The sequence below is a fragment of the Excalfactoria chinensis genome, chromosome 1, assembly GCF_039878825.1.
Source record: "Excalfactoria chinensis isolate bCotChi1 chromosome 1, bCotChi1.hap2, whole genome shotgun sequence".
In the NCBI taxonomy this organism is placed as follows: Eukaryota; Metazoa; Chordata; class Aves; order Galliformes; family Phasianidae; genus Excalfactoria; species Excalfactoria chinensis.
The window spans coordinates 164,823,551-164,840,103 of record NC_092825.1 but is presented as its reverse complement, the minus strand read 5'-3'; the positions used below and the strand labels follow the sequence as shown (position 1 = coordinate 164,840,103).

Sequence of the window (16,553 nt, the reverse complement as noted above, 5' to 3'; positions counted from 1 at the left end):
GCATTAAATCAGCCACATGGTGAAAAAACTGCACTGTAGAAGTATTAAAGGAGTGGGATTTCTCTTTAGAGTGTTTTTCTTTCAGTTGTAACCCTATATTGGTTTTGGCATGTTTTGTCTCTTTCTAACTGGCTGGTTTAATAAACACTACCTGGAATCTCCCATACAAACCACAAAAAAATTGCAGTATTTTAAAACAAGAAGCAGTCCTATTTATGACCATTCTCCTCCTTTTTATACTAAAGTTTTATTGGTTTTATAAATTATAAACACTCCTTTGGAACTCATCTTTCCAGGTCCAAGGTCATTTGTATGCACAGTGGTAACAGTACAGCATGCCAAGAGTGAAGGCTTTCTCCAGAGTGCACACACGGACTTTGGAGTAGGAGTAAAAAACACAAAACACTCAGAAAGAGTTTCTTTCTTGAAGCAGAAAGAAAATAGCACTTTCATTTTTTTCCCTTAGCTTACTATTTATTATTATTATTATTATTATTATTATTATTACTACTACTATTATTTTGGTATACTTAATGGCATTTCTGCCAGAGAAATAGTGAACGTGATTTTTAATGAGAGAGAGGTGAGACGACATTTTTGAGGCTGGAATCAAAGTTTTCGTGCCACTGACTTTATTATGTTTGTTTGTTGCTACTTGAACCTTCATAAGTGTTATAAAATATCTTGCATATTCCCAAATTCAGATTGCATGCTGCTAAAAATTCTTTACTCAGCACTGGTTGAAACTGAATATAAGACCTGCAGGAACACAAAGCCTTGCAGCTGCAGCTGTTGGCACAATCTCTGTTTAGCTTTTAGTGTCTAAGCACCCTGCCTGATTTGACCAGCTTAGGTGGATGAGATAAGCTGCTGAAGTATCAAGTAGCAAAGAGCAAGCAAGATGTGTCTGGCTGGTGTTAGAGACCATCAGTGTAGTTGTATTAAACAAACTCTCTAGGCAACGCAGTGTCTCAACTTCTTGGTAAAGTTACATCGCCACCAATGTAGCTATAGGTGCAGATTCATGATCAGTGGTGGTCTGAAAGTAGGACACCAGGCATTTCAGAGGTTGCTACCCTGTAACACAGACATCTGAATGAAACTTCTTTATGTATAACTGTTGAAATTGAACTTGGTGTGCCAGCACTGACCCACTCTGGCAATGGCTGTCATTAATATATTAGGCTAAAAGCTGTGACACATCAGAAGTGCTGCACATGATATCCATGTATAACCTTGGAAAGGGAAGCGTGAGGTAGGTAACATCTCCTCTCATTAATCCACCATGTAAGCAAACAGATCTTTTCAAAGCAAAGCCAAGGAGTTTGCAGAGGTTTCACAAGCATAAAGTGGTATTAAGCAGGGTACAGACCTCCATGGTTTGGCATATTGGGGTCAAAATGAAATGAAAACAAAATTCAAGTTACAAATGTACAACCTTGCATGGAGAGTGACTCACATGTCTCCTGTCAGTATGATGCTTAGACCTGAGAGTTTAGGGATCAAAGAAGCTGCTATTTCTGAAATGAGCACTGCCACTGGAGAAAGAGGAGGACTTTACCCTACCCAGGTATCACGCTCAGTTATTGTAAATCATTGCAGAACTTCCTGTTCAGAAGTAGGCAGAAGCTGAAAAGGGGATATTACACTGGAAAAGACATTTCTGAAGACACCAGTGCGAGTAGTCTCACTTCCTACCACCCCTAGCTTAGGCGTTGCAAACTCTGACAGTAGCTACACCTAAGATCAGAGTTATGATGTGTGCTTCTGGAAGCCTGGATCTTGGGGGTAGAGAGCCCAACTCCATGTATAGCTGTCACAAAATGACTCCCAGCACTGACTTCAGCAGCACTGCCCAGGCTACAGCTTTCCTTTTTATGCCTTATTTCCAGACCTATGCCTAGTTAGCCTATTATTTCCACCTGATAAATCAGGTTTGCTGCTGGAGCTGTTATGGGATAATTTCAAGACTGTTGGCTTTTAAATTAACATGTTGCCTAAGTAGAATGAAGTTTCCTTTGGTATATTTGAGATTTTTTGAATTTTCAGGCCTTGGGTAGCTCGGTACTAGGAGAATGGTTCACTTCAGTGCCTGAAAAGCAGAAGACAAATAGACCAGCCAGTAACAAAGCAGCAGTTGTCTCTGGAGCTTCAGGTTTCCCTTCCTACCATCACAGCTGCAGCATGTCTCTTGTGAGGCATTTTGCCAGCTCTGTCATCATGGGCTGTTCATGATCTGTTTGCACACTGTTCACACTTCATGCAAAAGTTTTCATTCTGCTGCTAGTTCAGGTAACTGAACTAGAATTCTTTTGCAGATTTTCTTTTCCCTAAATAGTTCATCAAACTCAAATGGCCATTTGTCGGCCGTTCCCTTGCCAGAAAATGAAATAGATCTTTCTCTTTCACTTCTGTGTCGTGGGTAAGAATGTCACCTCCAAAAGACTTGCAATTGTTTGGTTGCTTCCTACCAGACCCAGGTAAGGCCTGATGCAAACTTTCTATTTGCTTTTTTTCTGTGTTGCAGCAATGAGCCCCTGAAGGGACTGTGCTTGCAGGTGGAGTAGAGATTCCATACCAGGCAGATGCAGATGGAGGATGTGGTGAGGAGACTGAGGTTATGGCTACAACTTTCCAAAACTCAGAGTGGAGTCATAACAGAACAATTCTATATCACAGTAGTTGAGACCAGCTGGCAGTCTCCAGCTTGTGGTCAAACTCATATACAGAGCACTAATATCTGAACACAAGGACAGGTCATGCTTGTAATACTCTTTGCCAGCTCCAGAAATGGTGTGTTCTGAAAGGCTGTTCTCCTAGTTGTATCCTATGCAGCTGCCTAAATCTGACTTGGTAGCATAGAAGTTCCTATGCCCAGAAGCCCCAGGGAAAAGCTGCCAGTAGCTCAGTGTCCCCACAAAAAGCTGCCATGGCTTTGTGTCACATTTTTTGGGAGTCTCCTACAACAACATGAGTTGACTCTCAGCCTGTGCTTCAAGAAATAACCACGAGACCTCCCAACAGTGCCTGTTCATTTCACCTCTAAAAACACTGTTTTTTTAATGTGAATTATTTGGAAAGCAATTTGGAAAGAAAAAAGTATGTTATCGTCAGGGTCCTGAATGACTCAGTTCAGATTAATCTCTTGGCTCTCCTAATCTGTTGCTAAGTGTAAACAGGATTTTTTCTTAGAAATCACCAGGAACATGTGTTACACACCTGCAAGTAAGGAACTACTATACTGAACACATAGCAAAACAGCCAGCCCAGGGACAAAATTAACACTGGGGTTAGCATTACCTAAAACAGTAACCAAAGCAGTTTGATTTGGATGAGCTGTAGAAGAGCAGGTATAACGTCCGCTGTCGCTTTTTCTTGCTGCTGAAGTAAACATGTACTGGATCCGAATGGCTGAGTGGTCTGTTTGGTACTCCAACCCCTCAAATTGGTGCTTCTGGATGTCAACAGAGATTTCCTTTTAATCAGTTGATGGTGCCTAGTGTTGCTCGTTTTAAAACGTACTGGTTTCTTACCTGCTGCACTTCTTTGTTTTCAGAAGATAAATTTATTCTGAATTTGTAATTCTGATAAACAGCTCTGCATCTGATCAGCAATGGTTCCCCAACTTTGAGAAATAACTCAGGTGGAGGTGCTGCTGGTCTTTGACTTAAATCTACAAAATGAAGCATGGTCACAAAACAACGGCTATGATTCTGCCTAGAAAAATACTCATTTAAATCAATGTTTGCTTTTCTAATGCTGCATAGACATCCATTATCGTATTGGAATGATCATTAGAATTTGAGAAAATTACTCATTAACCATGAAATCAGGAAATCTGGTGGATTTAGATATCTCAAACCAAATGCTTGTCATAATTTACAAGCTGTACACATATAGCACGGTTCAGCATGGCATTTAGCGCAAGTCAGGCTTATTTAGAAAAGACAGAAGACAAAAATTTTACGCTTTAAGGATATTTTGAAGCACATCCACAACAACAGAGCCTTAAAAGCATGCAGAAATGGATGATAGCTCTTTAGAAAAGGCAAGACGCTGTTTACAGAGACCACAAATAGCTGTAACGATTTAGGATTAAATACAAGACAGAGCAATTGCATTCACTGGTAGATTTGTCCCAGTGGTTACAAACAACTTAGTCCAGAAAGTGTATTCAGGCAAGCAGTGCAACCAACTTAAGCAGCAGGATCCAGCTCACACATACAAAAACCCTCGGGGGAAGTTACCTATAGTGAAGAGGCTGGCGCATTCTCTGCCCAGGTCATTAGTTGCACAGCACCATATATAAGTTTCAAACAATTCACTCTGATGTAATTCATATTGTACCTTCTCTATGCCATCTATTTCTCCATTTTCTTCATGCATTTTATTAAGGCAGCTGTAATTACAAGCACAATTATTCACTGACTTATTTGGTTAACCTCAAGCGAATAAATCTGATAAATCTCCAAGCCATGAGAATATGCAAACAATAGTGGGAAAATTTGATCTTACACAGCAAAATAGAAAGGAAATAGGAAAGGCAAAGATAAGAAAATAAAAATGTAACAGCCTAGGCATAAGAATGATCTGAAATCCCCCAAATATTCTGAAAATGGTGCATGAATGGGTAATTCTATAGCTAAATAGAGAAATCATATAGGTTGGGCTTTCACATCACGTCCCTGTATTCGTGGTGATGGAAGCTGCTGTAAATCCAGCAGAAATGAAATCCCAGATCCCAAACTGCCACACAGCAGAGAAAGGCATTCCCTATGGCCAGGGTACGAGACACACTGAGGTCTGTTTCCTTTGAGCTTATGTGCTCCTTACTTGAGTACATTCACACAGTTGAGGAATCAATCAGATATGTTAATAGAATGAGAAAAAATCATCTAGATAGGAAATGATACAATCCCTTATGACTTCTCCCCAGCTTTAATGCAAGTATATTTCTTTTGAAAGTGAAAAAAAACTAGAGGGAAAGGAGATACTTTTAATTTGTTCTGGTGACATTAAGATGCCAAAATCTGGAACAACATTTCCAAGCCAAGAGCTGGAGGTTTCCAAAAGAGTGCAACAGCCAACGTTTCTACGAAAAATGTGCTCCAGAGTTCCAACAGTGAGTCATGCAGACACATGGGTCTGCAGCCCAGCAAACATGATCCAAAGTTCTTCTTCATTATACAGCCAACTCTCTGGGCAGACCCAGCATTACAAAGTTTCTCCTTTCCTCATCAGAAATTGGTAAGCTTTCGGTCTAGAGGTCCATTATGCATAAAAACCTGTGTCATACCTCTTTCCATGTGCTTTGCAAAATGTCCACTTCACAGAGGGCTGGGGATAACTCTCTGATATGCACTCTATAACATCCAGTTTTTCAGACATCCTGAAATAGGGTTTGCCTGGTTTACCTGTTAAAAATCATGCAATGGTTTAAAAATGCTGAAATAATTATTATCGAGCAGACACTGCTTTGCTTATTTCACAGTACATGAAGTCACAGAGATGAAACTTACTCCGTGAGGTTTCACTGCTGGGGGAGAATGAAATGATTCAGCCCTGAGTATATCGAGGGTTGGTCTCAGGGGCTTTTCTGTCTTGATTTGCTAAATGAACAGATGTACCACTATCAGAGACCTGCACCAGATAATGATCCTGAAGCTGACACCTTGCTGTTACGTTGGTATTAATGTGCTGGTGTTAATTGGATGTGGCTACTAGTCATCCCCTTGGGAAGGAGCACAGACACCTTTAGAAACCACATCCCAAGCCCCTGGCCTTTGGTGGAGCAGCTGTTGAGACTACACAATCTCAGTCCCAGATAGGATTGTTGCATGCAAGTCAGACACAGTGGAGGAACAGCGGGGGACCGCAACTCCTTATCAGCAGCAGGCTTCTCCACGTAGGTCATCTTACATTACAACTTCCACCCGAGAGACTGACATTTTCTTTAGAGCCATGCTTTCATTTCCGGTAAGGTGGCACATTAAGGCAAAACTAATAATTGTGGCTTTTTAATTTCTTGCTCATTTCTCTCTTATAAGCTTGGCCAAGAGGGCTTTTTCTTTACCTATAGAGAGTCACATCTCAGTTGAAGGGTTCACATCTAGCCTGAAGGATCTTATGAGAAGTAATTATGGCATTAGATTCACAGGAGCAGATAATGCAATACAAGCAATTGATACAGAAAAGATCTTTACTGAGACAGCTTTGAACTGCTCTCGCTTGTGCATGTAATAACATTTTTTACCTCTAAAGCCTAATTGACGTGGTACTGAAAGTAAATTTTAATCAAAGTTTAATACCCTGTCCTTTCAATGAAGCTCTTAAAATTGTAATTGGGACACACAATAGGTCTTCAGATAAAATAAGGAGAAACTGGAGGTGACAATTCAGGCATCTGAGAGTGAAAAAAAAGTCACATAGAAGAAATATTTTTAAATCAAATAAAGAAGGCATAAAAAATGTTGATTAAATGTTGATTAGTCGCAGTTTATTAGAAACAAGGAAAGTAATAATGCTTGTTATTAAATCGACCTCCAAAGGGGATTAGTCTTAACAACTTTGTCAGAATTTCAGCTCTTTGGATTGATTTTTTTGCTTTCTTTTCCTTAACACCTTTAAAATCTGTGAATTTTGCATTTAGATGTGGGCCCTTCCAGACAAAACAAAATGTCATTTCCTGTCTGTTAAAAAAAAAAAAGAATCATTTCAAGTCTTGAAAAATATTTTCTCGGACAACTCTATTAGGAAATGGAAAACTGAATTCTGTTCCATCCTTGGGGATGTCCCCTGTGTGGACCTTGAGCAAACTCAACCAAATCTGCAAAGCTGCAGCTTGCTTGTGCTCTGCCATGTCTTGCTGGGCTCACACAAACAGTGCCAGCTCCTTGCACGTCTCTGTTCTGAGCAGCTGTAGGGCTGGTGTATCTCACCCTGAGACCACTGAGAACAAATACATTCCCATACAAGAAAAAGGCAGCCCGCAAGCTTTGGGAGCATACGACAACCACCCTTTATCTAACTCTTTTGGCACAGAGGGAAATCTCTCAGAGCAGAGAAGAGGGCTGTTGCACATCTACATCTTCATTTGCTCATCTGCTTGTTATCAGCTAGTGAAAGTTGACTTGCGTGCAGTAAAGCAGTCTGTGGTTTTGACTTCAACCACTGAAGACAGCTACAAGTCCTGTGCAGACCTTGGAAGGTTCTTGAAACATATAATGTGAGAGAAGTGGCACCCAGCATGAGCTCAGCAGATGAGAAGAGGGTTTGGGAAGAGAGATGCCTCCATGAAAAAGGTGGAAGCCTGACTGCTTTGGGTGATCTCAAGCCTCTCCTCTTAGACCTGCTGATGGAGTGAATCCTGTTGTCTGAGACATACTTACTTCGGATGAGAATAGGAACAATGACGGTGTAATTGCTGTTTTTACTGATGACTGAGATAGTGTATTTTCCAGCTTGTGTTTCTCTTATTTGGGAAAAAGACAAAGAAGTAACATACCTACGAAACAGGAGATAAAGTCATCTTTGTTAACTGGAAGGTAATATGCTTCAGACACAATAATAGTATATACTCCATTAGCTCTGTGCTCGACAGCATGAAAAGGTATTCAGGGATAACAGTACTCATTATTTACATGGCAGCATTTACCCCAAAGTGTTTCCATCTATCTTCCTACACATGCAGCACCACAGGACCTTACAAGCACAAGTACCCCAGTGCGTGCCTAAAGCGAGCATTGGGAAGGATGGACTTAGAACAACTGGAGAGATTCACAGGGAAGTACTCTACCTACAGCCCCATCCCAGAAGCCCTGCACTTGGAGGCAATTACCTTCAATGATGACAGGATTAAAAAAGTTAATGTGTAACATGGAATTATACACAAAGAAAGTCATGCAGAATGTATGTTTGTATCCTAAGATAAATGATCTCTACCATGTTCTTTGATCCAGTACATCCCTTGACTTACTGGTTATCTGAATCCAATGAAGGTTCACATGCTTGGACTTCTTTAAAAAAACAGTGGCAGGAAATGATCTCTGAAACATTCATTATTACTCTTAATTCAATATCTTCAAACACATTCGCTTCCACTTTTTTAGTTGGTTCATAGGTATTCTCTGCTCCCTGAGAATTCAAATGGCACTCAAGATCTTCCAAAATATTAGAGATCTGCAACACAATAGAGCAGACTGTTGTGTATTCAGTGGCAATTAGCTTTGTTTGCTATTTCATATTCAAATATTTTTAAAGGATGCTCTTCTGGAAAAGTCTTCATAAATTAACAATGCCTCCTAGTTCCCAAATATAAAGAGAAATTGCACTAAAATAACACTTTCAACATACTCCTGTTTTTTTTTTCCTACTGTCAAACATTCATAAATATGTTGGACTTGACGATCTTTGAGGTCTTTTCCAACCTGAGTAATTCTACGGTTCTATGATTCTATGTTGAATTCTACTACACAAAGAAGCCTAATAGGATTCCAGTTGCATTAGTTAATTCTGTTCTCTATAAAAGGCCACCACAGAGCAACTTCAGCCAGAAACATTACGGTTTCACATAGTGGCTGTGCTTCGCTCTCATTTTTGCTTCCCTTCTTGTAGAATCATGGGAAGACAGATAACTACAATGAAAACTTTCTTTTTGAGGCTGCAAAGGCGGGGCCAGAATGTTTTTCACTGTCCTACTACTTGCCATCACGGAATCCAAACAGACCTCAGATGCTTGTGGTCTTCACTGGGCAGAGAATGTTTGGCTTGGGTGACTGCATACCTTTCATTTCCTCACCAATGCATACTGCTAATGGTGAATTGCAAGTGGAAAGCTCTACAGGCACTCAGCTGATGGTAGACTAATGAGTCTTTAAGTTTGGCTAAAGGAAGAGGTGTCAAGTAAGAAGATCCACTGAAGAACTGTCTTAGATGTCTCCCTTACTGTGCTGGGTGGTGTTTATCCAGTGTAAACTTATGAAAGGGCAGGGTTTGCTGCCTCCTTTGCCCCACACTGTGCTTGAACAGGCACCCTGGTATCATTCTGCTTCTTCTCATTCCTTGCTCCTTTTTTTCCCTTTCCTCGATCTGAAAGCTACCTAGAGATAACAGCCATATTCTGCTTCATCAGACACAGGGACAATGCAGATTTGGATGCTGTACTGTGTAGAAATGACACCTGAGGAGATTAGTCATTGGAAAGTTGACTGTGATACCATCATGGATTAAAGGGTCAGAGTGCTGTGAGCTGTTGGGAAAGTATTTAGGACAGGAGGTAACGACCTTGTGTTACACCAGGTTGGATATAAGGAAATATTTCCTCTTCGAAAGAGTGGTGAGGCACTGGAACAGGCTGTCCAGGGAGGTGGTGGGGTCACCATCTCTGGAGGTATTCAAGAGATGTGAAGATGTGGCACTGTGGGACATGGCTTAGTGGGCATGGTGGGGATGGGTTGGGGGTTGGACTGGATGATCTTGGAGGTCTTTTCTAATTGTAACAATTCTGTGATTCTATTTCTGTAGTGGACTGGAAGCTTTCTAAGCAACTTGTTCTCTGTTAGATCACCTTGGAAGATACTGATGTTTCTTCTGTCCTTGAAACTCCATCTCTTTGTCTGATAAACACGCACGTAATCTCAGATGTGCTTTGATTCGTAGCAGAAGTGAAAGTCATGGCTGTCATAATAAGAACTACAAAACAGAAGTAGAAAACAAATGTTATTGTGTCTATCTCTCTGCCCAGGGGTAACCATTTCAACGAAAATAAGACACAACAAAACTGCAGAAAGATTGTGGGGTTTTTTTGTTTGAAGGCAGTAGAAGTACTTAACTACATGTGTGCATTTGCAGACTCTGCCTTTGTGTATCAAGACTAAATGCAGAAGCGATTTGGGGAAGCTTTCAACACCACAGACACTCCACACTTTAAGAGTCTGTCCCAAACGTAGCCGAATGCAGTAGGAGAAATCTGGTTCTCACTGCAGCCAGCCAGACCCCTTGTTGCCATAAACTGAGTTACGATTTCGGAGACCTATAGGTACGCAGGGGGGACGTGTGACCACGAGGGGGCGCCCCTGCCGCGCCCGGCGCCGCTCTACAGGGGGAGCAGCACAGTTGCGCTGAGGGCACAGCCGGCACTGGTGCAGCGACCTTAGCCAGCACCGGCTCCTGCCTGAAGGATTTTTCTTCTTTTATTCTTTACTTCTGTCTTTCCTTTTTTCTTTTACATTTTCCTTTCTTCTCTTCCTTTTTTATTTCTTCCTTTTCCTTTTCCTTTTCCTTTTCCTTTTCCTTTTCCTTTTCCTTTTCCTTTTCCTTTTCCTTTTCCTTTTCCTTTTCCTTTTCCTTTTCCTTTACTTTCCATAAGAACAACTCCTGTATATACAGTAGGAATTCCTACTACAACAGTGTTCTTTTCGGAGGGATAGCACACCAGAACTTGTCGCAGTGAACGACCATTTCTAATTGATCTGGTATAAATGCCAGCAGAGATTTTGCAGGTTGGTAACTTGTCGGCTTTATGCTTCCCTGACCCTTCCAAACCTAAAAGAGCTCCTTACAACATCCGAGGAGGGAAAAACCATGTTGCTCAGCCAGTCTCAGGACATCGCTGCCAAGGCAGCTGGCTCCAGCACAGTTTATCACATGCAGCAGAAAAGACTTTGTCCATAAATTAATTTCTCACCTTTTTAGTTTCTCTCTGCCCTGCCTTTTCAGGCCCCACATTAAAAACAGCTGCAAGGCAGGCATTCTGCCTTCTTCCACATCCTTTTATACCCTGTGACTTCTCTCTGAAGCCACCATTTCCAAGCATATCTCCTCTGTCTTATTATGAAGCAAATATCTTTTGATACAGCAAACATTACCTTTCAGAATACAGGGCAGAACCTTTCCAAACAGAACACGTAGCTGGGAGGGAGTCAGGAGAGCTGCTCTTTTCCTGATTACCTATAGATATGTTTGCTTTGGTGCCTTATCTAGTAAGCTAATGATGACATGAAGTGCAGGCATATTTTTCACCACACTGTTACACATCCAGCTTTACCGACTGCTTCTGCCATTAAGTTTCTTGCAGGCTGATATCCAAACCACTCTCTGTGATTTGTGTTTTGATTTCATCATTCATTTAAGCCAGAATGAATCACAATCCAGTTTAATTTATATATGTTAATGGGGTTCCAGATTTCTTAATTCTACACTTGCCTTCCTGCAAACATGAGATTTACTGTACCTCTGGGAATCTGTTGCTTTTAGCGTAGGATTACACCTGTTTATGAATAGCTTGAGCTCCTATTGCTATTTCAGGCTTCTTTATAGTTACTGACTCGCCCAAGCATCACACTGCTCCTTAGTTTATAGATCTGCTTTGTAATCACTTCTTTGAATCCTCAGTATTTTTTGTCAGTAATTCATGGCTTTAATCTGAAAATAGTTACGCCTTAGCACGAAGCAAATGCTGAAGACTGAAGTTGTTTTGCCTCTTCTGGTTTGTGGTTACCTAGGCTTGGCTGAGGAAGAACTACAGGGTTGTATTCAAATTCTTATTTGCCTCTCATTTCATTAAGAAAACTTTCTATCTACCCACCATCTGAGCTGCAGATAAAAGCCCAGCTCAAACAGCTGGACCGTTCTTTTACTTGTTATTGTTCATTTTGTCTGCTTTGCATGGGACTAGCTGGATCAGAGACAGCCCTTCTACACTGCAGAATAGCTATAGGTCACCTGGACCTTGATCCCACAGTGACTAATCTGCAGTGAGCTCTCACTCGCAGGGAGCCCACTGAAACCCACAGCTTGTGCCATTCCAGCCACTCATAATCCAGTTTACAATGAGTAACTGGGACTGCTGAGGATACGCCTTTTTGTCTTTTTTTTTTGGAACTGGCTGAAAAGTGACTATAAATGCCTGAACGAAGGGCACCAACAGGTCAGAGCCAGGCTGACCACCTCAGTGGTGCCCAGTTCCAGGACCAGAGGCCCTGGGCACAAACTGGAGCACAGGCAGTTCACTTTGAACACTTTGCTGTGCTGTGCAGGTGATGGAGCACTGGTGCAGGCTGCCCAGAGGCTGTGGAGTTTCTTCCTTGGAGACCTTCCTCAGCCACCTGGACATGGCTCTGGGCACCTTGCTCCGGGTGTCCCTGCAGTAGCAGGGATTGGGCCAGGTGACCCCCAGACAATCATTCTCATTTTGGCCATCCTGGGATTCTGTGAATGAAGGGGTAGTTCTTTGGGTGAAGAAGCACTGGAGCAATGCTGCCACAGAATGACTCCACTAATTACCAAGTGGTGCTGAGCTGTCCTTGTTCTTGAACATTTTCTACAGGATGTTTGCTCACAGGGATGGCACATGTTTGTACTATTAACGAGCTGGATAGACAATACTGAAGTAAAGTAAACAGAGAGAGATCTCTGCTAATGACATAAGTAAGTTTGCCTTGTTTAACTCTTTCTTTTTTTTTAAAACTACTCTGTGTTTAAACACTCCAGGCTCATTACCTGACACACTCCAGCACTTCTACCAGTATTTGTGGAATTACTGCTTTCCTGCAAGCAAGTGCTACTTTAGTTAAGTACCAAAAGGTAAAGTTATGACATTTCCAGCATCTTATCAACAGTGAGAAAAGGATCTGCCCAGAAGAGAAGCGAAAACAGAACACTGCGGAAAGTGAAATGATACCACTTGTCATCCCACTGTTGTAAAACTTCTCTTTTAAATGAAAACAAGGTTCCATAGCAGGCTACAGTACTCTGTCTTTTTCTTTCTGGACAGCGGGTGAGGGTGTGAACACAGATGGCCTGAAGGGGGGAGGGGAGGGATGGGGAAAGGACAGACAGAAGGAGGGAGAGTTTTGCTAGAAAACATGAAAAGGAAAAAACGAAGGAAAGGGATTTGCTGTAAATGGTCATTGGTATTTGATACCGCATCTGGAAAAAATGAACAGAAGATCAAATCCAAGTTGTTATTTTATCAGTATGAGGTTAGGATTCAAAGACAATTGCAGTTCCCCAGTGGTTGTACAGAGGTAAAATCTCACATACTCCTTAAAGAGCACTTTGTTACAGTAAAGTGTTTTTCAAATCGTCATCTCACCCATTAGGTAAACCTATCCACACAATTAAACCCAAACTACAGAAAAAGGAGTAAATTCCTCTTATTTTACAACAGCAATCCAAGCCATCACTGTTTTTCTCTGCTTACACTGCTCAGTTTTTCAGCAGTTTTAAAGGAAATGGAAACTGGAAAGCTATTTCTTCCTTTGAATGAGAAATAGGCACAGAACATTTAGTCAGATATCAGTCTAGCTTTGTTAACCTCTTATTTCTCATGGAAGATAGAAGAGTCTAACCTTCAAACACAACGGCAGCTTTTAGGGTATTGTCTGTGTTTGAAGGTTTACAGATCCCTTTAGGAAGCATTTGACATTGTATTTCTGCTCAGAATGCCATACAATGTTCTTAAATGTATTTCACTCATTAGCAGTGGGGTTAAGTCACATGGGAAATAAGGTCTCTCAGCCCACTTGAGAAGTGCCTGCTCCTTCTTGTCTCTGAACTGATTTTTAGTTCCCACTTTCCTTTTAAAACTGTGAGATCACTGGGATAAAACAATACTGCTGCTATACAAAACTGGAATTACTTTCTGCCTCTATACTCCCACTCTTCCACATTTCTGCTCTCTAAATGTTTTACTTTCCAAGTTCAGTTCCATCAGCATTTGCTTTATGTTTTCATCCCTGCCTTTTGTAATGAGCTCTTCTATGGTGATACTCAGAAAAACTAGCTCAACATAATGACCCTAAGTAGTTTTTCAGTTAAGAGCACAAGATCTTGCACACTACTGATCTTATGCCATGAACTTTAGTATCTTTCAATAGCTGCATTTTCAGAAATGCAGGAACAAAAGAAGAGGAAGCTTGGATTCAGCTCTGTGCTATATTATTTTGGGGTCCTAATAGGAAGAGATGTAGAAGGAGATGCTGTGGAAGGATGAGATGCTCCACTGAGCACAGTCACAGCAGCATGCATCTGGGCATCTACTGGGCATAATGGCTACTCAATAGTTGGAAGTTTGGGGAATGTGAGAAAGTAAATGGGGCCAAACCTCAAAATAAACAAAATGCCAATTGCATTAAGTTACATTCACTTGTATCAGCATATAATCCTCTCCCTGAACAATCCTTTCACCTTCAGGAATCATCACTTTAGAAATTGTGCCTTATCCTCTGATTCATGAAATACACAGTGACAGACGACCATGAAAGTAAGTTTTGCTGGGCACAGCTGTATTTCCTTGAGTAAGCAGACCACTCGCCAGCCTTTTCCAGCATTCACAGCTGGAGAAATTTTGCACCAATGTTTTTGCATGCTTCAGGAAAGGGATCATAGTTAGGATCAAACTGGACTCCCCTTGTGGTGCTCATCAACTTAATTTCTCTGCTTGCAGATGAGCTCAGCTCCTGAATGCGCTCTGGATTGCTCACCAGATGGATGCCAGAGAGCAAAAGGTTGACTGCTGGGACATGGCCAAATCCTGCCAGCTGCTGGGTCCTACTGCTGGGATTCAGATGCATCCTGCTGAGTCCCACCCATTTTGAAGGTTCCCATTAGAAAGGAAGAATGTGGCATCCTATCTCATGGTTTTTGGGTTCTTTGCCATGTGGAAGGAACAGAGGATTTTTGTGCAATCTGATACAACCTAATCTAATCCAGAGCCTGTTAGGGCCTGAGTTTGCAGTCTTTGCTTATACAAAATCTCCTCTCATCTGACAGCCATGCTGAGATCTTAACAGCTCAGAGCTTTGTTTCTCTCAGGTGCTCTGAAACTGCATAAAACTCCACGAGCAGCTCTCACTAGCAGCGGGTGCAACACGAATAAAGGCGGCAGGAGCAGTTGTTAAAGGAAAGATTCCTCTGGTGAGAAAGGTCACTGAAAGCCTCTGTTTGTCACAGAAGTTCTCTTGTGAAACATGAAGCTCTATTACTGCCTCAGTTCCCATCCATCCTCCCACCTCATCCACTAATGCTGTACGCCAGATAATATTATCATTAACCACAACCTCTTGTTTAGGATAACCAGAAAACATTAAGAAGATGAGGAACTGGAGTGGTGCTTTTAATACATATATCTGCATTTACATATATATTGTACTGTATTTGTTATTTTCTAAAGTTCTTGGTATTATGTTCTTTGCTGCTGGGTATTATTTATTGCAGCAAAAAACACGGACAAGATGCTTTTTCTTTCTTGAATTTTTTTGCAGTTCTGAGTGTATATTTCATAGGCAGACCTGATGCCTTCATTCTGCACATGCTGGGGAGATTCTCCTCCAGAAGTTACTGCAGTTTGCCTTTCCTTTTGCTGGCTAAGTGTTGCAATTTCTGATGGTTGTGGTTCATCATACAGATGCAGTCTATGTGTCTACCCAACTTACTATTAGGGCTTACCTCTATACAATACATGAATTTTTTACATGTAACGTACCCATCTTTAAGAAATTACATATAATTCATTAAATGCTTAACAGTTTACCATCAAAATTTCTTATGAAGAGTCATCTGCTAGAGAGAGATTTATAGAGCTAGCAATTCTCAGGATATCTGCTGTGAGTTCCATCTCTGTCTTTTCAAACCCTATCCAGATTGCATGTCCCAAAGTATTTGTTTTTTCCCTATATCTGCTGGCCCCATAAGAAGTACTGCTTACTCAATATATCCCTGCCTTGAATAAGTAATATCTCAACACAATGCAACAGTCCTCTCTGGTTCTTCTTCAGCTCTTCTCACTCCTGAGAGCTACCTCAGTGTTGCTGAGGTCTGTTCTTCACAGAAGTCTTCAGGATCTACCATACCCCAGAAGTTAATTGCTGTTGTTTATTCTGTTACACAGCCAGCAAGACTAGCACAGCTTGGTCAAGAAGCAAACACAGAAATCCATCTTTAAATGCTACTACTTGGTAATAGTATCAGCAATCATGCAAAGCAGGAGATCATAAAATACTCATTTTCATTTTTCTCCACCTTCCCTTCAGTACATCTTGCAGACTGTCAGACATGAATGAATAACATCTAGGATTTGCTCTTTGAAGTAAATATTACTCCTGTATACGGAGATGAAAATAGATCTCAAGTTGTTAAATAACTTTCCCAGGAATGCATCAGAGCAGAAGAAACCAGGAAAAAACAACAAAAAACCAACATTTATTTTTTTGGCCCTGGATTTTGAATCAGCAAGATCATGTTTGATAGGAACAAGTCATTTATTTTAAAGCCAGAAAAAAATAGTTGGAGGCATTTGAGATAAAAGAAACTGTTATTTGCTTTTCTCTTAGCAGTTGAAATGTTGGCACAATTTCTCTCCAACAAACCAGAGACACTTTCTAGATATTAATATCACACCTTCTATTTAGATGGTTCGACAACAAAACCTGCTGAGATACAGATGCATATTTCAACATATCTCACTCAGATTATTTACCCAGAAAACTGTAGGTATATTGTTCAGAGTGATCATGTCAAGCTGCTATTAATACATATATATCAGGAATACAAAA

At 41.0% G+C, this 16,553-nt stretch overlaps 1 protein-coding gene across 2 annotated transcripts in view; it reads right to left on the bottom strand.

The window, feature by feature from the left end:
- FLT3 (fms related receptor tyrosine kinase 3) overlaps window positions 1-16,553 on the bottom strand; it is a 39,660-nt gene that overhangs the window by 15,383 nt on the left and 7,724 nt on the right. For both annotated transcript variants that reach the window (XM_072326409.1, XM_072326408.1), the window contains 7 exons: window positions 9,566-9,690; window positions 7,976-8,178; window positions 7,389-7,504; window positions 5,297-5,414; window positions 4,248-4,399; window positions 3,534-3,673; window positions 3,301-3,454 (listed from right to left, as the gene is read on the bottom strand). In XM_072326409.1, coding sequence (XP_072182510.1) covers window positions 3,301-3,454; window positions 3,534-3,673; window positions 4,248-4,399; window positions 5,297-5,414; window positions 7,389-7,504; window positions 7,976-8,178; window positions 9,566-9,682 — 1,000 coding nt within the window. In that variant the 5' untranslated portion in view covers window positions 9,683-9,690. The remainder of the gene's footprint in view (window positions 1-3,300; window positions 3,455-3,533; window positions 3,674-4,247; window positions 4,400-5,296; window positions 5,415-7,388; window positions 7,505-7,975; window positions 8,179-9,565; window positions 9,691-16,553) is intronic.